We start from the raw sequence: 27637 nt of genomic DNA on the forward strand, positions 1-27637 counted from the left end.
AAATGAAACTTGGTGGTACTTCAAGGGTTTGTAAGGGATGGATTGTGAATGATTCAGATTATCACTATGGAGTCTGAGCACACACAAGTCCACATCATAAAAGTGTCACTGTTCAGAAGATCTGATGACTGATGGGACTGGTATTGGGAGAGAAAGCCTCTCTCATTGCTAACAACAGTTTGAACCCAGCCCAGGTCAGCTGCGACTAAAAGTTGTCGTCATGTCAGAGCCTTCTGGAGGCCTGTGTTGTGTGTGAGTGATCTAACTCCAGTTCCTACTGGGACAATGTCCATTACCACAAAAACCACTCCCATCACTGGCAGTAATTAGCATCCTCTGCAGAGAGGTCAAAGATTTAAATAAGCAAGAAAAGTGAGCGACCCTCCAAACCCTGGAAATGTCTCTCCAGGACAGGCCAAGGCATATTAGAAGAACAGCCTGGCTGCTGAGCACACAGGAATCACTACTGCTACGACTTCAACAACCATTCAATATTTCACTGTTTCTGTAGTACACGTAAATGAGGGAGCATCATTCCCACTCCTCCCTAATCAGGGTGCATGATAGCAAAGGTCAGTGCCCACTTGAAATACTATACCTGGCCATGGGAGGTCTTGTTTCCACCACTAATTATTCTAACTGCAATGCCCAGCAGGCTGCAATCTTCTCCAGATGTGTAAACTAGAACTCTAAAACCTAAAGAGCCCAAAGATTCCTTACTCCAAGCTCACAAGGTTCATATTAAAAGCTCCACTAAAAAAAAAAAAACAACAGATCCATTCAAGATCAAAAACTTTTACCAGTTTGGCTGTACTTTTCAGCTGAGAAATATGTGAGTCTTTTTTCTGATAAATACCACATGAAAGATTAGACACTGAAATGTTCATATTTACAGAAATAATTAGAATTCAGTTTCAACTGTTTCCTTCTAATCATCTGCCCATGCCAACCTCAATGGGAAAGAGTCCAATAAAAGCAACAGATGACCGCGATCTAAGCTTCTGAGCTGTGGGAAAAGAAATAATGTTCGGTCCCTATGATTTCCAGAATAATTAAAATAAAGACCCCCCCCCAAAATCCCAAATGGGTTCAGGATCAGTTGAGTGTAATGTACACAGAGCTTAAAAGAAACATAAATAGAGGTGGTTTGTAGAAATCAAGCTCTAGACAAAGCCCTTGGCTTTATGCTATTGCTCCAGACACACCCCAAGTTTTTAGTCGATTTCAAGCAAAGTCTGGGCTGTTCTCTCCTCTCTCTCTGGGTCTTGGAGAGCAGAAAATGATTTACGCCTTGGGCAGCTGAGAGACTCACAAGGCATTGTACTCCACGCATTTGGATGGGTCTGTTGGGAAGTGTTTCTGGCAAATGGTCATGAGCCTCTTCAACCCCTAGAAAGTCAAGAAAACAAGGAGAGGTCTGTAATAAACCAGCAGCAATCAAACCAACTTAACTATATCCTGGTCAACTTTGAGTTTCGGGCACAGAAGCGACCCACCCCAGTGTAACCAGGTTTTTCAAAAAGTTAGGCACCTTCCAGAAGACACACGTCTCTTGGACAGGGTAATTGCAAGGAAAGGATTTGCTGAATGCTCCAAACAGCAGAGGGAATAGTGGGGCATAATCTATTAATTTAGTCCGTCGTTCAAACAGATTCATGGGACAACACGTATCACTAACTGTCACTAGCTGTTTAGACCTTAGGAAACTGGTTACCTCCTCCGGGAGAGGAAACTGGCACTATCAGGTTAACTGTGATAAATACTTTCACCATTTGTACTTTTTGCTTCTTATACTATACTCAGGTTTAAAATTAAAAGACTGAAGAAGAGCTCTGTGTAAGCTCGAAAGCTTCTCTCTCTCACCAACAGAAGTTGGTCCAATACAAGATATTACCTCACCCACCTTGTCTCTCTCTTATCCTGGGTACACTACTACTGCCTAAGCTATCTGACAATATCATTCGGACTCTCTAAAAAAAAAAAAAAATGACATGTAAACAGCACACAGAGTGAAGAATAAAGTGACCCCAGCTTCGGCTGTGGTGTGCTAGGCTGCAATGGCAAGATACCACTAGCTGGCAGGTGTGACACATGCTTGCCATGAATTCTGCAACCCCTGCGGCTTTAGATTTAGGTTTTCAGGGTTCATTAATTTCAGGGTTCATTAATTTGGGGGGGGAAGGGGGGCTAGTGCAGCGGATCTCTACCTTTTTCTTTCTGAGGCCTCCCCAACATGCTATAAAAACTCCACGGCCCACCTGTGTCACAGTAACTGGGTTTCTGCATATAAAAGGCAGGGTAGCAAGCAGGGCAATTGCCTGGGGCTCCAGGCCACAAGGCCCCCCCATGAAGCTACACTGCTCAGGCTTCAGGGTGGCAGGGCTCAGGGCCCTGGGCTTCAGCCCCATGCCAGGGGGGCTGCGGCTTTCTACTGTGGGCTCCAGTGAGTCTAACACTGGCCCTGCTTAGTGGCCCCCTGAAACCTACTCATGGGCCCCCAAGGGGCCCTGGACTGCTGGTTGAGAACCACTGCACTTTAATGTAGTACAGTTTCAAACAGCACTAGGTTAAAGCGCACTAGGAAACCTTTACTGAGCACCAGCAGGGTTTGCATGGTCCAATTAACGTGTAATATGTTAAAGCGCTTTAAAAGCCATGCCCCCGTAGGACACATTGCTGCTCCACATAGACAAGGGCTTAGAGACAAGTAACCATTTCTGGTGTTTTCTCAGTGCTTATGGTTAAACACCATTTATTTTATTCTATTTTAAAGCAGAGGCATTTTACTGGTGTTTATCGGTTAAAACCAAAAATCAGAAGCCCTAAATGATCACCCTTTGCTTTGGATGCTGTAACCGTGGACTTCTAGCAAACAAATCAAAGTGCACCTGACACTGTTGGGCTGAGCAGCAAAGATCCTGCATAACCCAAATACAAACAGTATCTACTAAAGACTATTATGTGTGTTTGTAGTGAAGACAAAGCACACACATGCGTAAACGTTAACCCTGCATATGATTGTACAATTAGCCTTGTGGTTGAGCAGCATAGACCTGAAAATTCTTCCCACAGTGAAGGAGGATTGGGACGGATTTGTACAGAAATCTGCACAGTTGGGAGATGAACACAAGGATCCCCTGGACAGGCAAATTTAGCCCGTATTAGAGATAATGGGAAGAGAAACCCCTGCAGGACAGTCAAATACACTGCAACTTGAGAAGGCTACTCGAAAAAGATATCACATAGCCCTCTGGGGTAAGGATTATCCCCATGTTAGAGAAGAAGGAACATAAATGAAGGGACTTCCCAAGGCTACAGATGAAATTTATATTAAAGCCCCCATAGAGCTCAGTTTTTAGCCCCCAGGGCTGAAACCCTCCTCTGACTTAAGTGCCTAAAGGCCCCTAAGTACAGTATTTTCAGAGAGAACGGCATGAAGATGCTGAAACTTAACTTGAGGTATTTCAGAAAATACACAGCTTCAAACATGTCTCAGTCAGGGGCCCCAAAAGCAATCTGAGTGACACTTCCTTTTCCTCTAAGTGACATCCCCTAGTTACAGGGCCACCACTGGCTTCTGTGAATGTCCGAAACGGGGGGCAATGTGAGGAAGACATTTCCTCAGATGATCAGCAAAATAAAAGATACTCTCCTTTTCCCCCACGGTAATGTGACAGCAGAGATGGCATCATGGTTCATAGCAGGAGCTGGAAGCCATGGGAGTCTTGGTATTGCAGCAGGAAGGACCGCTCAAAAGGGCCCGGGGTAGAGGCCACTGGCTAGTAGGGAAGTTCCCTGCCCCATGGAACTATTTCTGCAGGTCCCATAGAGAAGGTAGGAGGGCTTTACTTGAGAGCTGCTGCTGCTACAGCCAAACATGTATTTATATGGGATAAGGAGAGGGGTAATCCTCTCAGACCCACCTGCTCCCCTCTGCTGAGGGACCCTACCATACATCATCAGAAAAGCTTGTACACCAATTCTTAAAGGAATCATTTTTTTCAGTTCAGGATGTAATTTAACAGCGGGCTCTATCTGAACCTGGAATGTTGTACCCATTTTGAGTTGGAGTCCCTTTAAGGAGAGTTACACTAAGAGAACCACCATGTCTGTCTGGCTGCAGAAATACAAGACCAAGTTGGAAACTTGTTTCATTGTTCAGTCAATTCAACAACAGTATCATAAACTCCAGACAATATGTGACGTTAATGCTAGAGGTTAGAAAATGATGGAGCCCAGGAGACTGAAGCATGGGTTTATAGCTATTTCAGCCGTAATGTAGAATCATGATAGGTGATGGAAAAAGACTTATTAGACTCCATCCCTAAACCACAGCAGGAGAGCCCCAACGGGTCCAGGATGCCTTGGTTATTAAACGGATACTGCATTCAGTCAGAGCCAAAAGGCAACAGCCCGTACCTACCACCTTTTATTTTTGCCTTATCATTTGTGCTTATAAAATTTGCACTATTCAAAGGTCTTCCTAACTTTTAATGTGTAGCCTCTGGAATCCCGAGTCTAACACTCCTTAAGCCCTTACCTGAATATATTTCCTCTGAGTCTCATCGTTCAAAACATGGGCCACATGCTTAGAGAAAATCTTTTCCCGGCCAGTTCGGGCATGGATGCCAACCATAGTGACACCAATAGGCCAGGGAGCATTTCCAATGGCCATTTGAAGGTAGGCATCATTAGCCTGAAAAAAAAGTTTATAAATACTTAGAAAAGCAGAGAGAGACACAGATAGGCTAAAAGCTCAGGGTCTAGAATCCATACAGCACTGGCCTGCAGAACCTGGAAATCTACATTCCCCAGCAGTCAGCAACTAGCTGTGAAACCCCCTGGCAAAGTTTGAGTCTTATCCCCGGCTCTAGTGACTGGTCCAGAGGATAGCAGCCTACTACTGCTACCAGTTGCTCAATTAGCAGAGTAACAGAGGTTTGTGTTGTAGATCAAAAGATCTATATCCAGCTCATGCTGGGGGGGTCAGTATGGTTCGACATAATGAAATTTGTTTTTTGAGGGCTTTTTTTAAATTAGGAAATAGTCTACAAAATGTTCAAAGAATGCTTAATTTTGCAATTGTAACAATCAAAAGTTGGGAAATGCCAGAATTACATGATCGCATACTATATTTTCCACAGGACTCCTGCCTCATGCAGTGTACAGGCTAGCATGAGTCAGGGTTGTGTAGTGAAGGATGCTGTTTGTAGGAGGAAGCTGGAAGATGTGCAGCAAATGAGGCAGGGGATTGTAGGAAGAGAAAGGATGGCTTCCTGGTTAAGAAAGTTGAATGCCACTCTGGAGAACTGGCATCTGTTCCTGCTTTGACACAGCGTGGTATGTGATGCAGAGGTTAATGGTTTGCCTTAATTCTGGCATTTCCCTATTTTCAAGTGCTTGATTTTGCTACCTTTTAATACATTTGGATGTAATTAAATACATAGCATGCATAATGTACACCATTCTGTACAAACCAAAGAGTATCCAAGACAGCAGACTGTGACAAAGGACAACTCTTGCTAGGAATTGAGATGGGGAAATAAAGAAGGAGACAATGTGTTTTTTAAAGTTCCAAGCCTCACAAAAGCTTCCACGTGTGAACTCAAAGTGCCCAGTTCAGTCGACTTAATGAGTATAAAATCAAGCACCTGTGAAACAGATAGGCACAGCTGATCCACCAACATAATATACTATAGCCCTATTGCTCTCCTTGCAAAGAGCTGGAAGGGGATCTTTTAGACTACACAAAGCATAATTGAAAAATACACTTTGGCCTTAAAGTGACTTGAATTAAACTTGTCCTAGGCCAGCAAATTTTAAGAAAAGTCAGAAACAAAAATCAGACTTGGTTATTAGGCAGACTACCCCAAATCCTCACAAGTCTTATCATACTGCTGGGAAAGTGAGGGGAATTACAAGGCTCCATTTCTCCTGCCACCCACACAAGCTACCATAGAACTACCATTGGCATTCCAGTTTCATTTCTGGAGGTGGCTACAGAACGCTCAAAGTAAAATGTAACACTGATTGTTCTTGTATGCCAAACCTCTCACTCCTCCTTTAAGCACACTGTGTTCACTAAACTTTTTAATAATTTACCCTCAACATCACCCCCTCTTTAAGCTTGTACAGGACTATTGATGTGGGTACGTCCAATACAGGATGTAGGGAGGGACAAGGTCTTATGTGTGTTTGATATTTTACATACAGCAGTCAAACACATAATGTGGTATTAATTGAGAGATAATGTTGAAATTTCCATTCAAGTTTCCTCTTTAAGTTAATATAATCATTTACAGCAAGATTCTGCCTGGACTTGCAACTGCACGGACTTCAACAGTCTCTCAGGTTGTAAATCAAGCAGGGTTTGACCATAAAGCAGGAGATGTATCCAAGACACTTCCAAGCTGCCCTCTTTTCCTGAGAATTAAATACCATACCAGAACCTGGAAACTTGTCATTCAGTTCCAGGAACTATACAATCAGTGAATTCCCCACATCCCTTTACCTGGTGCCTAACCAGCAGAGGCTGATGTCAGTTTTGTTTGAACATGTGTTCTCTCTAACGACATGCCTCTGAGAAGCCAAAATGAAACATTCACAGTATATCATCCAATTAATGCTACATGGCTTGAACACTTTAGAAGCTTATAAGTAAGCATACCTTCACGTACTCCCTTTGCAACATGAATTTAATAATATCTGTTATTGATTCTTTGATGTCTGCAGGGAGAGTCTGAAAGAGGAAAAAACATTAGTTTTACTTCTGAGAAATACATAGCTTTTGAAAGCGATAGTATTTTGCACTTACACAGAGCTTTGCGGCCACAAATCTCAAGCACTTTAAAGAGGATAAATATCTCCATTGTATAAATCAGGGGTTTTCAAAGTGGGGTAAGCAAGTTCTCCTCAGGGGGCACGCAAGGAAAATCCTGTATTGGCGGACAACGCACTTTGTTTAGTAACACTTGGCAATCTAATCGTAGGTATATTGTGACCCTATCTCAGACAGGGATATGCGGCATGCATTATTTGGAAATGGGTACGCAGCCTAAAATGTTTGAAAACCACTGGTACAAATGAAGTAACTGAGGCACACACAGGTTATGTAACTTGTGCCAGAGTTGTGAATAAAACATAAGCAACCCATTGGATCACTGATACACATTATGACATTTGGGAAGGCATCTATTTTAGGCAGGCACTAGGATTCAGTGGTTAAACAGGAGTGCGAATCAGAGACTGGGTTTCTGTTCCCAACTGCGTCACTGAATGACCTTGAGCAAGTCACTTAGCCTCTCTGACTCCACTTCCCCATCTGTACAATGGAGACAATCAATAAGGAGCACTACGCAGTTAGGAAGCAGAGGTGAAGAGAAGTCCAGCTGGACCCTGTCATTTTGAAGATCCCTCACCCTTTTCCGCAGTTTTCTGAAGAGAGGTCTCAGATAGGATTCTGTCTGCTTTTGTGTGGCACTGTTCAGTTTCCCCTGCACACCGCGTTTCACGTAATCCTCTCTGGCATTCAACTCCTTCGCCCAGACACCCAGAAGAAACTGGAAAAGGAAGGAGTAAGTTTATGCCACGGTGCCACCTAGTGGCTACACCAGTAAAATGTCTGCATAAAAGTGCAGCATAAATGTCAAAACTAAAAAAAGCAGGGTTTCAGGAGGGACTTGAATGAAAAGAGGCAAGGAACCGGACATGCCATAAGAGGTGGCAGGTACAAAGAGGAGAGGAAGAAGGAAACTAGGGAGATGCTGAGGTGGACATCAGTGATGGAGGCAAGTTGGACTATAAAATGAAAGCAGAGATGTAGGTATGAGATGCCAACAGCCTCAGGCTCACTTAGAATGGACACGCGCCCAGCACTCCCTTCAGACCACGGCCCACAGAATGTCTAACACATTGTATGTGAAGCCAAATACATGACTAGGGGCACCACACTTCATAGCTTGTGCAGGTCAAACTCACTGACACACCAGGGGCTGCCTATTTCCCTCAACACACACACCTCCCTATGTGCCCCCCTTTTTTCCGCCTCTATTTCTGGGACTCCTCGAAATCTCTTCCAATGCCAGAAGCTGTGTGCCACCCTTTCCTCTCCCCATCACCAGGGGTTCTGTGTGCCCCCATCCCAGTTCCACCCTTTCTCCCCATGGTAGGAGCTCTGTATGCCCTCATTTCCCCTTACACCTGCAAACAGCATTCCCTGAAATTTTAAAGATGATCAGATGCAGCATTAATGCATACCAGACAAACATAAAAACACCATCAAATTGAACGTAGGGCCTCAAAAGCTCAGCCAACACATCCAACTTGCCCTCACTTTAATACCTGAACTGTCAGAGAGAGCCAGGCTTATCTTAAAATTCTTACGTCTGGTTACCATCAAAAAACACTCAATATACCAACTCACATGACTAGTTACAGCTCAAAAGTCATGGGACTTTTGATACTCTAATTAGTTACCTGAGGACCAAGATATATGACTGAATCACCAGGTGGGTTTCTAGCCAGGAAAGCAGTTTACTTTACCCTAGTTGCCTAAACATGAGTTTCTTCAGTGAAGCCATAGGTGGAGGCCAGTGGAATTCTCTTTAATTCACTTACTAAATCTGGTGAAAACAGATGGAATTTCATTTTCTCCAATATGCACTGCTTTTCTTTTTAAAAAATGGAGTTTTTTGTATGCACCATATTAGTACATAGTGACCATAATCCTGCTTAATCTCTCTAAATTTAAGAACAATTGCTACTGAATTCATTGTCACAGAACAAGGCATAACCAAAACCATGTTAATGAAGACTGGAAAATAAGGACCTATTCTTCAGAAGTGCTAAGCACCCACCAGCTCCTGCTGGAAATAATGAGAGCTCCCAGGCACTGAGCACTTTTGAGAATCCCACCCTAAGTGTGGAAATAAAAACTGACATGCAGAATAACCACAACTGGCATTTCTATCCTGAGTATATTCAGCCACATTTGAATCTTTGCTACGGCTCAAATATAACTAATTAACCAAGTTAAAGTTCTTTACCTTCAAAAATTTGGTTATGATGTCCATGTCTTTGTGATCATCACCTTGTCCTAAGGATTCTCCCAAAGCCTGAAAGAGGGGGGGGGAAAGCCAAAGCAATTCCTCATCCTTCTGTGATACATATTTGTCAAAAAAGGAAAGCTATCAGGTGCATCACCAGTGTTTAGAAATGCAATTTTTACAGCCAGTAGTCTCAAACATTTTGGGAACAGTGACAATAATCCAGCACATGTCATCAACATCCATGAAACTATGAATGATATCGAGTGATGAAGAACCAGTTTTACATTTCAGAAACCTAAATCATGATTTTTAATCTAAAAGCATCCCTTGACTATTAATAATTGGCCTGATTTGCAAAGATGTTCAGCACCCATAGCTCAAAAGGATTTCAATGGGAATTTACAATCACCCTGAAGTTATTCCACTGTTTATACTATTTAGCGTCTGTTTACTTTACATTTCTCTTAACAGGGTCAGTTTTTCATTTTGTTTTTTATTTTAATAGTCAACTTCACTTTCACAGAAATTCTTAAAATGACCCTTTCCCGGTTATATATTTTTAATTTCATGAATTTAATTTTCATCAATTTCCTAAAATTTTTAAAACAAAACCCAAATTTAGAACCTAACCTGTCATGTCCCTTTAAACAACATTTTATTGTTCAACCTCAACTCAATTTAAAGGCATAAAACTGTGGATGTGTGTTCAGATACCGCTAAAATGGCCAAACAAATATAAAAACTTCCCAAAAATATTCACTTCTTAGCCCAGACCAAGCTGGTACAAATACAGACCCAAAAGGTCATATTTGACAAAGTTAAACAATTAAGGTTTTACAACATTAGCCCCATCTCTTCTATCACAATTAGTGATTATTAGAACTCCTATTGGAAAGAGAAAAAACTAGTTACACGAGTGTTTAGGCCAGTAACTGTACGCCTTGCAAAATTATCTTAACAGAACATTTGGAAAACATACCTCAAGAAGCTCAATCTATTTCGCTTAACAAAGGGAAGGTTAACGGGTGACTTGCTCACAGTCTATAAGTATCTACATGGGGAACAAATATTTAATAATGGACTTTTCAATCTAGCAGAGAAAGGTGTACCGTGATCTAATGGCTGTAAATTGAAGTTAACCAAATTCAGACTGGAAATCAGGCGTACATTTTTAACAGTGAAAGTAATTAACCATTGGAACAACTTATTATGGGTTGTGGTGGATTCTCCTCCACAATTTTTAAATCAAGATTGGATACTTTTCTAAAGATTTGCTCTAGGAATCATTCTGGGGAAGTTCTCTGACCTGTGTTATACAGGAGGTCACAATGGCCCCTTCTGGCCTTGCAATCGATGAATGAGCTCCAAGTTATAAATCAGGGTATTTCTCTTTAATAGACCTTTCAAGGGATGTTAAAAGGATTAACTTCTGAAAACAGTTTGACAATTAAGGGAATAAGTCTACACTATCGGCCAGATCGACAGGCAGCGATTGATCCAGCAGGGGTTGATTTATCATGTCTAGTATAGACGCGATAAATCAACCACCGATCACTCTAGCGTCAACTCCGGTACTCCACCTCAAGGAGAAATGCAAGGGGAATCGACGGGAGAGCGTCCCCCGTCAACACACCGCAATGAAGACACCACAGTAAGTAGATCTAAGTACGTCAACTTCAGCTACGTTATTCACGTAGCTGAAGTTGCGTAACTTAGATTGATTCCCTCCTGTAGCACAGACCAGCCCTTAGGCTATGGCTACACTCAATTGAATGACAAATACATAGCTGGAGTCAGTCTGGCTCACCTGTGTGCTAGTTTTGTTAAAATAGGTATTACGATTATAAGTATGTGTACAGACTTTATTGAATGCTTGTGAGTTGCTTGCTGCCTGCACTAATCTCACTTGTAACATCTATATCCCATATTGTAAGGCAATATTTGAGCATTTGTATTGTAAGCCTCTGACTGTGTAAGGGACAGGAGAGAGTCATTCACCTACGTGAAGTGCTGGTCTCCAATAAAAGTTATGTCCTGACCCAGAGGGAAGGTCCATCAACACCAGACTATCATGGAACATTAAAGAGTCCAAAAAATGTTTGTTGTTTTGCCCTTCACCAGCCTGTGAAGATGAGCCAACCAAGTGAATTCCTCCTGTCAGCTGAGTTTCTAGTGAGGAAGGGGCTTTATACCCCTAACAAGAAGGAACTGTATCTCTATGCTGTTTGGACTCAGAGGCAAGGTTTTCTAAGCATAAGCAAGGGATCCCCAGCTTGCTTATTACAGAAGCGTCTATTACCTTTTGAAATTTAAGATTGTAACTCATTTGTGTATATATGTTTATCTGCTTTAATCTTGTAGATAACTCATTTTTTTTTCCTATTTAATAAATCTTTAGATAGTTTATGATAGGATTGGCTAAAAATATGGTCTTTTTTGTGAGATCCAATGTGCAACTGACTGGGGTAGGTGACTGGTCCTTTGGTACAAGGAGGAATCTGAGTATTAATGTGATTCTTGGTGGAAGAGAAAGGTACCCTTATCACAAAGGTACCCTTTGGTGTTGGTGCCCTAGGGAAGCACCTGTGTTTAAAACCAGCCCTTAAATTTCTCTATAACAGTACAAGGACATAGAACTGTATTGAAAAACAGAGTTAAAACCCCCTCACTGCATACCTCCAATTCTTCAATAGTAGTATTTTCTTCATGGACTTTCAGATCATTCTGGGTGTCTTCTTCTCCTGGTTCCTGACCACCTACAATTTCATTCAGATACTGCTGGTCAATCTTATCCAAAGCTGCTTTCAGGTCATTTCTCAAGCCCTAGGAAAGGGAGAAGAAATAGTTACTAGATAATCACGATCTTATTTTATTTTTGATAATCAAAGGAAGCTTACCACATTTGTTCATTAAGGGCCAAATCCTGCCGAGACAAATATAGGCTTGGCAGAATTCAATTGTTATTTTTTTCTAATTTTGGTTATTTTAATTTTTTATTTTAAGATCTTTTTCTATTGTTAACCATTTTTACATTTACAGTTGTGGGGGGTAGGACTGGGATTGAGGTTAGGGCAGTGCTGAGAACAGTGCTGCCGGGAGCTCCAAGACACCAGGGTATGAGGGAAGCAGAGGTTGTCCCAGGCCAGTGGAGCAGAGATCCCTGGCCAGAACTGTAAAGAGAATGATGACCCCCAGCTGCGGGAGAAGTCACACTGCTGCTGAAGAGCTCCTGCCTGCGGATGGCTCCCAGACTCCTGGCTGGTGACTGAGCGAACAGGGTTGTGACAGCAGAGCTGCAGAGGGTTCCCCTTCATGGCCAAACGGCTGATGGCACCAGATCCCTGCAGACATGCCAGCTGTTACTGATGGATATTTTTTTCCCCTATCGATTTCAGTGTCAGCTGAAATCAACATTTACTGACAGTTCTCAATTAAAATCAAATTATGCCAAGCCGACTTATTAAACGGCTTAACTTTAAGCACATGAATAGTTCCACTGGATGCACTCAGTGGGATCACTTGCATGTTTAAAAATTAACCATCTAGATAAGTCTCCACAGGATCACAGACTAAGAAAAAAACCAACCAGCGGACGCGGATATTTTCAGGAAAAAAAAACATGGAGAACTGACTCAGCTTTCAGGGTTATCAGTATGGTACCTTTCATGAGCAATAAACTCACAAACACAAAAAATACATCAGTGAGGCCTCATCCAGCTGTCTGCTCTGCCCTGAACAAACACTGACATTTATTTACAGTGACTCCGAACATCTGTGCACCATCCCCCTAAATAGCACAGGTCTTTAACTAATACAATAGGCTATAGAGTAACAGTCATGTTAGTCTGTATTCGCAAAAAGAAAAGGAGTACTTGTGGCACCTCAGAGACTAACCAATTTATTTGAGCATAAGCTTTCGTGAGCTACAGCTCACTTCATCGGATGCATACTGTGGAAACTGCAGAAGACATTATATACACAGAGACCATGAAACAATACTTCCTCCCACCCCACTCTCCTGCTGGTAACAGCTTATCTAAAGTGATCACTCTCCTTACAATGTGTATGATAATCAAGTTGGGCCATTTCCAGCACAAATCCAGGTTTTCTCACCCCCCCACCCCTCCAAAAAACAAAAACAGAAAAAAACCACACACAAACTCACTCTCCTGCTGGTAATAGCTCATCCAAAGTGACCACTCTCCCTACAATGTGTATGATAATCAAGGTGGGCCATTTCCAGCACAAATCCAGGTTTTCTCACCCCCCACCCCCATACACACACAAACTCACTCTCCTGCTAGTAATAGTTCATCCGTGCAGAACACAATGCCATCCACAGCCTCAGAAACAACCCTGACATCATAATCAAAAAGGCTGACAAAGGAGGTGCTGTTGTCATCATGAATAGGTTGGAATATGAACAAGAGGCTGCTCGGCAGCTCTCCAACACCACTTTCTACAAGCCATGACCCTATGATCCCACTGAGAGTTACCAAAAGCAACTACAGCATTTGCTCAAGAAACTTCCTGAAAAAGCACAAGATCAAATCCGCACAGACACACCCCTGGAACCCCGACCTGGGATATTCTATCTACTACCTAAGATCCATAAACCTGGAAATCCTGGGCGCCCCATCATCTCAGGCATTGGCACCCTGACAGCAGGATTGTGTGGCTATGTAGACTCCCTCCTCAGGCCCTACGCTACCAGCACTCCCAGCTACCTTCGAGACACCACTGACTTCCTGAGGAAACTACAATCCATCGGTGATCTTCCTGATAACACCATCCTGGCCACTGTGGATGTAGAAGCCCTCTACACCAACATTCCACACAAAGATGGACTACAAGCCGTCAAGAACACTATCCCCGATAATGTCACGGCTAACCTGGTGGCTGAACTTTGTGACTTTGTCCTTACCCATGACTATTTTACATTTGGGGACAATGTATACCTTCAGATCAGCGGCACTGCTATGGGTACCCACAGTATGCCAACATTTTTATGGCTGATTTAGAACAACGCTTCCTCAGCTCTCGTCCCCTAACGCCCCTACTCTACTTGCGCTATATTGATGACATCTTCATCATCTGGACCCATAGAAAAGAAGCCCTTGAGGAATTCCACCATGATTTCAACAATTTCCATCCCACCATCAACCTCAGCCTGGTCCAGTCCACACAAGAGATCCACTTCCTGGACACTACAGTGCTAATAAACAATGGTCACATAAACACCACCCTATACCGGAAACCTACTGACCGCTATTCCTACCTACATGCCTCCAGCTTTCACCCTGACCACACCACACGATCCATCGTCTACACCCAAGCTCTGCAATACAACCGCATTTGCTCCAACCCCTCAGACAGAGACAAACACCTGCAAGATCTCTATCACGTATTCTTACAACTACAATACCCACCTGCAGAAGTGAAGAAACAGATTGATAGAGCCAGAAGAGTTCCCAGAAGTCACCTACTACAGGACAGGCCTAACAAAGAAAATAACAGAACGCCACTAGCCGTCATCTTCAGCCCCCAACTAAAACCCCTCCAACGCATTATTAAGGATCTACAACCTATCCTGAAGGATGACCCAACACTCTCACAAATCTTGGGAGACAGGCCAGTCCTTGCCTACAGACAGCCCCCCAACCTGAAGCAAATACTCACCAACAACCACATACCACACAACAGAACCACTAACCCAGGAACCTATCCTTGCAACAAAGCCCGTTGCCAACTGTGCCCACATATCTATTCAGGGGACACCATCACAAGGCCTAATAACATCAGCCACACTATCAGAGGCTCGTTCACCTGCACATCCACCAATGTGATCTATGCCATCATGTGCCAGCAATGCCCCTCTGCCATGTACATTGGTCAAACTGGACAGTCTCTACGTAAAAGAATAAATGGACACAAATCAGATGTCAAGAATTATAACATTCATAAACCAGTCGGAAAACACTTCAATCTCTCTGGTCACGCAATTACAGACATGAAGGTCGCTATCTTAAAACAAAAAAACTTCAAATCCAGACTCCAGCGAGAAACTGCTGAATTGGAATTCATTTGCAAATTGGATATTATTAATTTAGGCTTAAATAGAGACTGGGAGTGGCTAAGTCATTATGCAAGGTAGCCTATTTCCCCTTGTTTTTTTCCTACGCCCCCCCCAGACGTTCTGGTTAAACTTGGATTTATGCTGGAAATGGCCCACCTTGATTATCATACACATTGTAAGGAGAGTGGTCAGGTTTGGATGAGCTATTACCAGCAGGAGAGTGAGTTTGTGTGTGTATGGGGGTGGGGGGTGAGAAAACCTGGATTTGTGCTGGAAATGGCCCACCTTGATTATCATACACATTGTAAAGAGAGTGGTCACTTTGGATGGGCTATTACCAGCAGGAGAGTGAGTTTGTGGGGGGTGGGGGGAGCGGAGGGTGAGAAAACCTGGATTTGTGCTGGAAATGGCCCAACTTGATTTTCATACACATTGTAAGGAGAGTGATCACTTTAGATAAGCTATTACCAGCAGGAGAGTGGGGTGAGGGGAGGTATTTTTTCATGCTTTGTGTGTATAAAAAGATCTTCTACACTTTCCACAGTATGCATCCGATGAAGTGAGCTGTAGCTCACGAAAGCTTATGCTCAAATAAATTAAATAAATAAATTAATATGCTCAAATAAATAAATTAGTCTCTAAGGTGCCACAAGTACTGCTTTTCTTTTTGCGAATACAGACTAACATGGCTGTTACTCTGAAATTTATCATGAAAGTTGAATTTACAAATGTAGAATTATGTACAAAAAAACCTGCATTCAAAAATAAAATAATGTAAAACTTTAGAGCCTACAAGTCCAATCAATCCTACTTTTTGTTCAGCCAATCGCTCAGACAAACAAGTTTGTTTACATTTGCAGAGGATAATGCTGTCTACTTCTTATTTACAGTGTCACCTGAAAGTGAGAACAGGCATTTGCATGGCACTGTTGTAGCCAGCGTTGCAAGTTACTTACATGCCAGAGGCACTGAAGATTCATATGTCCCTAGATGCTTCATCTACCATTCCAGAGGACATGCGTCCATGCTTCTGACGGGTTCTGCTCGATAACGATCCAAAGCAGTCTGGACCAACGCATGTTCATTTTCATCATCTGAGTCAGATGCCACCAGCAGAAGGTTGATTTTCTTTTTTGGTGGTTTGGGTTCTGTAGTTTCTGCATCAGCGTGTTGCTCTTTTAAGACTTCTGAAAGTATACTCCACACCTCGTCCCTCTCAGATTTTGGAAGGCACTTCAGATTCTTAAATCTTGGGTTGAGTGCTGTAGCTATCTCAAGAAATTTCACACTGGTATCTTCTTTCCATTTTGTCAAATTTGCAGTGAAAGTGTTCTTAAAATGAACAACATGTGCTAGGTCATCATCCGAGACTGCAATAACATGAAATATATGGCAGAATGTGGGTAAAGCAGCAGGGGACATACAATTCTCCCCCAAGGAGTTCAGTCACAAATTTAATTAACGCATTCTTTTTTTAACGAGTGTCATCAGCATGGAAGCATGTCCTCTGGAACAATGGTCGAAGCATGAAGAGGCATATGAATCTTTAGCGCATCTGGCATGTAAATATCTTGTGACACTAGCTACAACAGTGCCATGTGAATGCCTGTTCTCACTTTCAGGTGACATTGTAATTAAGAAGCGGGCAGCATTTGTAAGTGTAAACAAACTTGTTTCTCTTAGCGATTGGTTGAACAAGAAGTAGGACTAAGTGGACTTGTATGTTCTTAAAGTTTTACATTGTATTACTTTTGAGTGCAGTTATGTAACAATAAAACCCTACATTTGTAAGTTGCACTTTCATGATAAAAGAAAAGGAGTACTTGTGGCACCTCCGAGACTAACCAATTTAGTCTCTAAGGTGCCACAAGTACTCCTTTTCTTTTTGCGAATACAGACTAACACGACTGTTACTCTGAAACTTTCATGATAGAGATTGCACTACAGAATTTGTATGAGATGAATTGAAAAATACTATTTCTTTTGTTTATCACTTTTACAGTGCAAATATTTGTAATCAAAATATATAAAGTGAGCACCGTGCACTTGGTATTCTGTGTTGTAATTAAAATCAATATATTGAAAATGTAGAAAAACATCCAAAAATATTTAATACATTTCAATTGGCATTCTATTGTTTAACAGTGCGATTAATCACGATTCATTTTTTTGAGTTAATCACATGAGTTAACTGTGATTAATCATCAGCCTACTTTTAACCCTATTGAAGTGGAGCTAAACAACTACACGGGCTTGAAACGTGTTCAAAAATTCCTGAAGGAATTTTATTTACTGTCTTATAGCCAGTCCTGCTTCCATTAACGGCAATGGCAGCGTTGTCATTGACTTCAATGGGATGAGTCCTTTGTCAGCAAGACTTCTTTCAAACATTTGTCTTGTTTATCCTGCTTCAAGCCTTTAGAAAGGAAAAGACAGACAGGGGTACTGCACAAAACCAACGGGTTCCAGAGTGACTGGGCAGACCCCTGTTTAGCAGCCTGATGGAGACCTGAGACAGGCTTGAGAGGGTTTTCAAACCAGTGACACCTAACTAAACAATGCTGATGATGAATGAGAGAGAACAGAATCCAGCTCACTCTTTCTAGTTGTGTTGCAGATACCAACAGGGTACACTGGGAAATATTCAGGGCTTGTCTACACGGTGAGTTAGTGTGCTGCAAGCTGGGATGTGAATCTATAGTGCACAAACCTGCCACACACTAACTCAATGTGTGCACCTTGCTATCATGCACTAAAAGTTCTGCAGTGTACATTGACACACTCCCAAGCAGACAGGCTCTAAACACATCTCCTTCCTTGAAAGATCATGTCTGATTAAGGCTATGTATGCACTTACAGCAACATACAGAATACAGGCACTGCACATGTAGCTACACGCCAGAGTAAAAGGCAGGCTGCATCCATACGTGTCACTGTGGTAGATAGTTACACACGGCAGTGAAAGGCACTGGCAGGGGGAGAGAATGGGGAAAGCTCCGGCAGCAGGGTGCTGGTGGATTTTCCTGCGGCCTCCCCACTGCCAGAGCCTTTCCCCTTCTGCTGGAGCTTTTCACTGCAGCAGGGAAAGACTGTGGCAGGGAACTTCGCACTACTACAAATAGCGCCGTAGAGGTGGGAAGCACTGCTTGGGCATGTAGAGAGCCCATGTAGGGAATATACCCTGGAGCTTTGGGCATAAAAGGCACTCTGCTCTGCTCAACCTGCCTAAGACATGTCTCGCCATCTACACGGACATTTATACTAGAGCTAGCTGGGCGTGCATTATCTGTACTTTGCATGCCACCGTACGTGTAGACCAGGGATCGGCAACCTTTGGCACGCAGCCCGTCAGGGAAATCCGGTGGCGAGCCGGGACGGTTTGTCTACCTGCACAGTCTGCAGGTTCGGCCGATCACCATTCCAGGCCAATGGGGGCTGCGGGAAGCGATGGCCAGCACATCCCTCAGTCCACGCTGCTTCCCGCAGCCCCCATTGGCCTGGAGCGGCGAACCACGGCCAGTGGGAGCTGCTATCGGCCGAACCTGCAGATGCTGAAGGTAAACAAACCGGCCCAGCCCACCAGCAGATTTCCCTGACAGCCCATGTGCCAAAGGTTGCCGATCCCTGGTGTAGACCTACCCTAACACAGAAGGAACATATCTGTTAATTAAGATGCTATCGTAAGTCACTTTTCAGAGCTGAACTGTACTTTACATTGGAAAAAAGTTTCGATTTTTAAATCTAGAAGTAAGGAATTTGAAAAAACTATAACTGCATACCAGAAACAGTGCATCCCTCCTATTAATAATCTGTCGCTGCTCAGAGGCAAGCTATTCAAAATACTCTTCTCCAAACAGGGATGCCTATAGTAGGCTAAAGTTTCAGAGCAAAAGACTACACTGCTTCCCCACCCCATAGTTGGAATGCAACCAACAGCGCAGCTTCTGACGTCACTGCCTTCCAGAGATCTCTTTTCCAACTCAAAGCCCTGAAAACTTTCTTCAAATTAACATGCCCAGTTTGACCATTTTAATAGGGCAAGAGAAAGTAAATCATATTTAAATTATCCTCCCAGAGACTTTATAGGTGAGAACTGAAGGTAATTTTCATTGTTCTATGATTTTTCATCCCTATGAAACGCCTCAGGTGCAGTAAGTGCTCAGAGAAAGCTAGTTACACATACAGCTGTTACTTATCTGGCCTTACCTTGTTAACTTCAGGTGCAAGAATTTCTATCTTCCTCAAACGCTGAAATGCATCATAATCTGTTTCTCCAAACAATCTGATTGGTTCACCTCTCTCTCGTAACCTCCTAATCACCTGCAAAGAGTCAACAAAGTATTCCCTTATGCAAAATTGGAGAGAGAGAGAGAGAGAAAAATAAAAATCACTTCATTTACTTAGCATAAAATAGCAACCTAAGCCAGGAGGGAAGGGAAACACTATATTCTAAGCAGCAGCAGTAAAATGTTCCACTTTGTGGTTTAAATATAAAATTCCCACAGCATTTCAGTTAAAGGTCATTTCAATTCAAATATTACTGATCTAAATTCTGTTTAGAATCTCAAACAGACTCCTGGAGTTTCTTACTGACTTATTTTGAACTAATATGCAAGAATATAAACCTTTGATTGGAGAGCGGGATTTTTAAAAGCGCCCAAGCGACTTAAGAGCCCAAATCTCATTGGCTGTCCATGGTACCTGTGCATCTAAATCATTTTGGTGCTTGAGAAAATTCCATCCAGTTTTTTAAACTTTGCAAAATTCTACTCAGCCATTTGACTGGGGAAAGAAAAACCTTTTTCATCAACATGAGTGTGGGTGAGTAGATTTGGTGCTTGGGCTGTTAAGATGTCATGATGTGTTTGCAAGGCTGACTTACATGAAGCCTTTCCATCCATGGATCTCAGAGCACTTGACAAACATTAATATACTAAGTCTCAATATTCTGATGTGGTACTTACATATCCTCATTTTAAAGGAGGGTATACCGAGGCACAGAAATTAACTTACCCAAGCTCACATACCAAGTGACAGGTAGTGTCAAGACTACAATCCCAGGTCCATGCACTACCTGCTAAATCACACAACCTCCCTCATCACATTCACGTTCAGGCCCATTGGTAGCGTACATTTAATATAGGCAAAGCAGCACTCTCACTCATTGACAGGACATGCGACATTTGGCAGTGCCATCACTTTAGGATAGCAACGGACTGTCTGGAAAAGCAGCAGTCTGAAGAGTTTGAGATATTCATTCTGTAACACAGTTCTTTGCACAGACTCCTGTATTCGGACAGGCACTGAACTTTCAGTACATATTGCAAAATCAGGCCCTATGGTTCCACGTGGCATACAGCTAGTCAAACATTAGTGGTTACAGAGCTGGCATGTGGACACTCAAACTCCTCTCAGATGAAGTTACAGTTCTTACGAGGGGAGCTCTCATGCATGGTGATGGGACACCACATTTCATACCAGACTGCATGGATGAAACCAAACATGAGACCAACGGCCTACGATGCACATTTTTGATACTTCACTACAGAAAGAGAAGACAGGTGTCTGGCAATGCTAAGAGGGCACAGCTAAGATGCTCTGGGTATCTTAACTGTGAATTTCCACACTTCCACATGGTTAAGTTTATTGTAAATTTAACTTAATTCTGAATTTCCCAACTGTTTTTTGGGGAGGGGTTTTGTTTTACTAACGATGATCTTGTAAGACTTTTACTCTCAAAAAGATGAAAGAGCATATCAGTAACTTTAGCTTAACTTTTTGGGGAGGATGTAGAAACATTTTTTAAAACCTAGTTTGTGTCTTGATTTGGATTTGGACTCACAAGTCACAGACGCACAAGCTGGAAAAACAGAACTTGAAAAAATTCAGCCTGCAGCCTTCAATCCTTTAATCCCATATTCATCAGATAGTTCAAAAGGTCATCTGGAAGGGTAGTAGAAGCAAGAATTCATGCAGTGATTTGGGGGAAAAGAGAGGCTCTCCACCAAACAACGTCCCTGTGCATTTACCTGCTACTGCTCTCTCTCATTAGTGTTTTGCGCAATGACAAAAGAAGGCCCTTGTATGAGAACTAAATAGAACCACTGTAGTAAGCACTGAGATTACAATTATTTAATTAAAAACTATTATTCTGTAGCAGGACAGATACAACCTGAAATAGAGCGCTACAGATCATTAGGAAATGTAGCCCTAATGGGGAAATTTAGATCCATTTGCTGTAGTCTCAGGTTAGTTTGTGATATTTGATTTTACCTCTTGTCTGGAAAGTGTCATGGGTAACTTCTCTTCTGCCAGTTCTAGCTCCAACCCTGGATTTGATGAAGTCACTGGTTTCTCCTCCTCCTCCTCCTGCTGTACCTACATAATAAATAATAATAATAATAATATCTATTATAACAAATCCAGGGAAGTAAACCTATAGTGTCAAAGGTATACATAGACAGACTGTAAACTCTCTGGAACAGGGGCTGCTTCTTACTATGCAATTGTATAGCACAATGGGTCCTGATTGTGATCAGGCTTCTAGGCATACCCACAACACTAGTAAAATGATACAGATAGAATCCTAGGTCAGTATACACTTCTATGGAAGTATGGTTAAGCTTATGACAAATATCAGTGTTTCCCTAAGTGCACTTCTAAGGGATGGGGAAGGAGACCTCTTTAAGGCAATACAAAGACACAGTGGATTTTGAATACAAACAGCAAAATGACTTCTTGTTTTTTGGAAACGCTTCTTTCAGAAGAACCTGTCAAATGAACATAGTTCATTGCAAAAACATAAAAACACGCCATGCCTTCATCATAGCTGTAGCATTGTATCGGCAGTTCCCCTCCATCAGAAAAGGAGGTTCTTGAATTAAGTGGAACCACCTCTTATTTGTAAGACTTGGTGTTTTCATAGTGCTGTAAACTTTTATGATTAAAGATATTTAAAGACAGACAGCACTCATGTCAATGCAGAGTCCTTTAAAAGCCCTGCTATAAGTTACACCTGTGAAGCTGCTGAAAATAAATGAAAATCAGATGGGCAGATTGATGCTGGTAATTTTCTGGAACAAAGGGGAAAAAAATCAGAGGATGCGGGTGAGCAGTGTAGAAACTTTCTAGATGCTTTCTTAGGTTTTAAAAAGGTACTTTTATTTTCCATTTCATTCGACAGTATATTACATTTTGTTGGCATCTCTGCATCTTGACTGTATGTTAAGCCAGTTCCAGTTTCTAGTTTTCTCTAAAACAATTATTTGATGGATGTCCTAGACAGACTAGAAATGAAGCTTTTATATTGTTGCTGGCCAAGACCCCAATCCTGCAATGAGAAATTAGAAGGACCATAAGGGTCTACCTATTTGGACCTACACGACCAGGGCACAAATCTGTATTTAGTGCTACACTAGCAAATCCAGGGACCAATCTTGCATTACTGATTCACCCAAAATACCCACTGATATCAATGGGAGTTTTGGGTCAGCAAGCAATGGAGAATCAAGCCAATGGTTAGCATCTAAAAGGCAGATGGGGGACAGTATACTTACTGAAAATAAAACTCATCACTGCAAGGGGGGGAAATAGAAACTAGTTGAAGCACATAAAGAGAAATACACCTCAATGTCAGAAAAATTTCTACACTCTCTACAATCATTTATTTTATGTTTATAACAAACAGTTAGCAGCACATGAGGGAAGATTTAAGCCATTCGGTCAGCTGGGCTCAAAGTTACAAGCAATAACTTTGCTGCAATTATTTTTGCTTTAGTGCTTTCTCTTTATAAGTGAATCAAATGCTTACATGTTACTAATGCAGTATAAGCAAAGCAAAGCACCCGCTTAAAAAAAGAATCAGTCTGCTTTCTACCCCTTAGTAATAAATTTTAAAAGTTCAAATGCAGAAATCTGGGAGGCTCTAGAAAAGCACTAAGTTAACCAGAAAGCTCATTTAAAGCCTCTCTATAGATCACGTTTTAATTCAAGAAGATTCCTGTAGCTAAATAGATATTCCAACTCCAGTCCTGGGTAACTTAACTTTTGTTTGTGTCTCCTATCAGCCACATCCTGCATTTAAACAACAAATCTGAAACATGCAGGACTGGATTCAAATGACACATGTGTGCTGGAAACACCTGCAGTTTAAGGAGTTAATAAAACCTTTACAGGTTACCTAAAAATCTGCAAGCCCCCCCCCCCCTTCACATATATGGGGCCTTCTTATCCCGAGGGACTGAAATTATGCTACAACCAATCAATGGCTCCATGTCTAGTTGGCAGCTGGTGTCAAGTGGAGTGCCCCAGGGGTCGGTCCTGGGGCCGGTTTTGTTCAATATCTTCATAAATGATCTGGAGGATGGTGTGGATTGCACTCTCAGCAAATTTGTGGATGATACTAAACTAGCAGGAGTGGTAGATACGCTGGAGGGGAGGGATAGGATACAGAGGGACCTAGACAAATTGGAGGATTGGGCCAAAAGAAATCTGAGGAGGTTCAATAAGGATAAGTGCAGGGTCCCGCACTTAGGACGGAAGATCCCAATGCACCGCTGCAGACTAGGGACCGAATGGCTAGGCAGCAGTTCTGCGGAAAAGGACCTGGGGTGACAGTGGACGAGAAGCTGGATATGAGTCAGCAGTGTGTCTTTGTTGCCAAGAAGGCCAATGGCATTTTGGGATGTATAAGTAGGGGCATAGCCAGCAGATCGAGGGACGTGATCGTCCCCCTCTATTCGACATTAGTGAGGCCTCATCTGGAGTACTGTGTCCAGTTTTGGGCCCCACACTACAAGAAGGATGTGGATAAATTGGAGAGAGTCCAGTGAAGGGCAACAAAAATGGTTAGGGGTCTGGAACACATGACTTATGAGGAGAGGCTGAGGGAACTGGGATTGTTTAGTCTGCAGAAGAGAAGAATGAGGGGGGATTTGATAGCTGCTTTCAACTACCTGAGAGGTGGTTCCAGAGAGGATGGTTCTAGACTATTCTCAGTGGTGGAAGAGGACAGGACAAGGAGTAATGGTCTCAAGTTGCAGTGGGGGAGGTTTAGGTTGGATATTAGGAAAAACTTTTTCACTAGGAGGGTGGTGAAACACTGGAATGCGTTACCTAGGGAGGTGGTGGAATCTCCTTCCTTAGAAGTTTTTAAGGTCAGGCTTGACAAAGCCCTGGCTGTGATGATTTAATTGGGGATTGGTCCTGCTTTGAGCAGGGGGTTGGACTAGATGACCTCCTGAGGTCCCTTCCAACCCTGATATTCTGTGAGTCTATAAACCACTAGCCCTAGCACAATTTTTACTTATGGTTCTTCAAACAACTAATACAAAGCGTAACTCTCTTCCGAGCTGTACAGTAACTAGATTCTGAGAACCATTTCTGATGCACATATAGTGGTCACAACTGTATGTCTATATCTATTAAGGCCAAACATTATATCTGAGCAGGGTGTTGGACTGACTGACCAACTGGGTAAAGCTCTACTAAAAACAAGGCTTTTTATTTCTGACTAGCAAACATTAAACAAGAGTATATTAAAGCATCCAACTTTAGAGTGAAGTGAGCACCTCCCTATGTATTCATACACACACACCTGAAATAAACCACCATGCTGTCAATTCCAGCAAACTAGCTAAACCGATGCCGTTAAAGAGGAAATAAACAAAGCCTTCCAGATCACTCATTTGTTTCAAAATGCACCCTGAGTTTAAGATTGCTTTCTAGTATTTTTGCCTGAAAGAAAGTAAGTGCTGTGTTGAACTCTTTCAAGCACTGGATCGTTTGGGCCAAGAAGAACAATATACGATTCGCATACGAAACAAGTTGGCTACGTTTTTCCAAAGCACCCACTCAATGTTATCTCTGCTGATCTCTCTGGGATATTTCAACAGGAAGACCTTAAACTTGTTCTTAGTTTACAAGCTGGCCTTTTTTTTTTTTTTTTTTAAAACGGAAGGTGGCTATACCAGATTCAGCGTTCATGCCTAAAACACAATTTAAAAAGAAAAAGGCAAGCTTTGATCCCAAGCCATTTCATGCTTTCCACAAGAAAAAAAGCCAAACCATAACACAAACTTAAATAGCTATATATCATGCATTTTTTTCCTGCATTAAAAATGTTTTAGGAAACTCATACCTCTCCAGGTGGCTTCTCATTTACAGGCTAATGTATAACATTGACAAATTGAACAAAGAACAACAATTATCATCAACAATATTTGGAACGTTGATATTAAATATAGACAAAGTGAGCACACAAACCACTGAAGGAGTAATTACAGTACCTTGTAGCCACATCTTTCAAAGTACGCTGCCTCTTCTTTCTTGGCTAGTTCACTGCGCTTGAAATATTTTCTGTTTCCCTAGAGAGGAGGAAAACAATGTTTTACAGTTTTATACAACTTGATTTCAATCTCCGTTCACTAATGCCTCAAAGATTTGACCAGTCCAACTAGATTTCCTTACAGAGGGGAAAATATTCTCAAAGGCACTCCCAATTTACTTTCCTTTCATGCCAGTGACTACATCAGAGTAATATTAATAAGAATCATACCATCTGGTTGGCTGGTAAGTTCAATGGATACTACAATCTCTCCAAAACACCCAGTGGTTTGAACAAGCTGATCTATCTATTATTGCTTTCATATTATCAGGACTTGAAACTGGTTTATATAACTTCTCTTTCCCCCCCCCCCCCCCCCACACACTTTACTGTACATGATGAGGCCATAGCTATACTACAAAACTGAATGTGTAAGAAACCATTTTAATCAGTTTCAACTAGTGTAGCTGGGTCACTACTGAGGAGAAGGCCTAACTTTTTAAAAGTTTCTGAAACCATTTGAGACAGTGAGCGTATCTACGTTAAACAAGGACATTGTTCAGGGATATCATTTGTCTGTAATAGCTAGCTGTTGTATTTCTTCCTAAAAACAGTTTAGTGCATCCACAAAGAAACACTGTTTTTTGACAGGACCATGTAGACATGTCCAAATACAGCTCAGCTTGCAACCGTGATTGTACAAGTGCTTTCTAGGATGCCTGGAATACCCACTGCATAGAACCCAGCTCAAAAGTCTCTCTCCCTGCCTACAAAAAGGCAGTAAATCCTCTGAAGTAAGCTATGTCCTATCCGTGATGGCAATTGATATTATGGTGTACTTATCTCAATACTTAAAATAAAGTATCCTCAGCTACTATATAATCTCAGCTCTTCTAACAACAACAACATGAAAGTCTGGATTTTTCAGCATAAAAGCTTATCATCATCTAAAGAACTAAATAAATCAGATGGCCTGCAAAGTTGGGGTGCTGTGGTTCATGCAACAGCTAAATAAAATTCCCAGATCAGGGTGGAAGTGATGTAACCACGCATTTGCATGGGTATGTGAGACAGAACAAGTTTGATTAAAAGTTCCTGATCTTGCTGTCCTCACTCTGGCCAGACTCCACACTGACTTTAAGGAGGATTTTTGCCAGTCTCAGGACTACATGATCACTCCTCAGAGACTTTAGTTTATAGCTTCATGCAGAGTTCACCAAAACAACTTCCCCCGAGACCATTTGCAATAAACTGAGCAGCAAACTTTAGCTTCTTTTCCAGGTTTGTTACGTCAGCTACTGTAAAAAAAAAACAACCCACAGAGCTTTGTTGTTTTCTAGTCACCCATATACTGATGAACACGGAAGTGGGTTTAACTCCCTAATGTAAACGCAAAAGCCTGGGGAGGCAAAGAGAAAAGAACCTGGAGCGATTCTCTTCGTCTCCATTTCTTGGGAAGCAACCCCAAACTTTACACGGCTGCCAGATCCCCCGGTTACATTGTCAGCACCGGTCATACAGTGTGCTGGGAAATCATTTTGGGTCAACTGCAAGTGTTGCCACTTCACTGCTCCCCCTGCCCGGATGCAGAATATATCAGACAGCTTGAGGATGGGGGGGGGGGCGAGGTTTTGTGCCCCTCACTGAAGGGGACACGGATTTTCCTGCAGTCCAAGGTGCATCGAGCGGGGGGTGGGGAGGGGGGATAAATATGATGGGAACAAGGGATCTCGTGTGTCTCTATCATGGGAAGGGCTGTCGGGGTATCGCTAGAGGAAGAGGCGAGGGGCGGGTCACTGGCAGGAGCTGGCTCTGCGCCCTGACCTGGCAACGGCTAAAGGAACTAAATCCACCCCCACGGTCCCGCAAGAACCAGGGTCCATCGCACACTCCCGGGCCCCCACCGCGACCCAACCCCTCCACCTGCCAACGATCCCGGCCCCCACCGCGCTGCCGGCCCCGATCCCGGGCCCCCTCCGCGCTGCCGGCGCCGGCCCGCACCCCCACTAGCTCCTTCTCCTCCAGCAGCTGCCGCTTCCTGCTGATCTCCGCCTTGAGAATGTCCATGTCCCGCGCCGAGCTCCGCAGCCGGGCCCCCGCCCCAACACCGCCGCCGGAAGCGCCGCCGCCACACGGTGACGTCAGTTCCGGGCACGCTGGGCGCTAGGCGGAAGTGGGGCCAAGGGAGAG

The 27637-nt window shown here is 42.7% G+C and overlaps 1 protein-coding gene across 3 annotated transcripts; it reads right to left on the reverse strand.

Annotated features, from left to right (window-relative positions):
- Positions 1-779: 779 nt before the first annotated feature.
- Positions 780-27592, reverse strand: PRPF18 (pre-mRNA processing factor 18). Of its 3 annotated transcripts, none has more exons than XM_073328724.2 (10): positions 27449-27592; positions 25410-25487; positions 21397-21501; positions 19330-19443; positions 11724-11870; positions 9045-9113; positions 7419-7559; positions 6668-6739; positions 4541-4696; positions 780-1389 (listed from the first exon to the last, which is right to left on the reverse strand). In XM_073328724.2, exons 1-10 carry the CDS (start codon positions 27512-27514, stop codon positions 1309-1311), a joined length of 1029 nt encoding a protein of 342 aa, XP_073184825.1. In that variant the 5' UTR covers positions 27515-27592; the 3' UTR covers positions 780-1308. The 3 variants fall into 3 exon arrangements, with proteins under 3 accessions (XP_073184825.1, XP_073184824.1, XP_073184826.1); XM_073328723.2 differs by having other exon boundaries at positions 9045-9155; XM_073328725.2 differs by lacking the exon at positions 9045-9113.
- Between the last annotated feature and the right edge of the window lie 45 nt (positions 27593-27637).

The sequence above is a fragment of the Lepidochelys kempii genome, chromosome 1 (genome assembly GCF_965140285.1).
Source record: "Lepidochelys kempii isolate rLepKem1 chromosome 1, rLepKem1.hap1, whole genome shotgun sequence".
Lineage (NCBI taxonomy): Eukaryota > Metazoa > Chordata > Testudines > Cheloniidae > Lepidochelys > Lepidochelys kempii.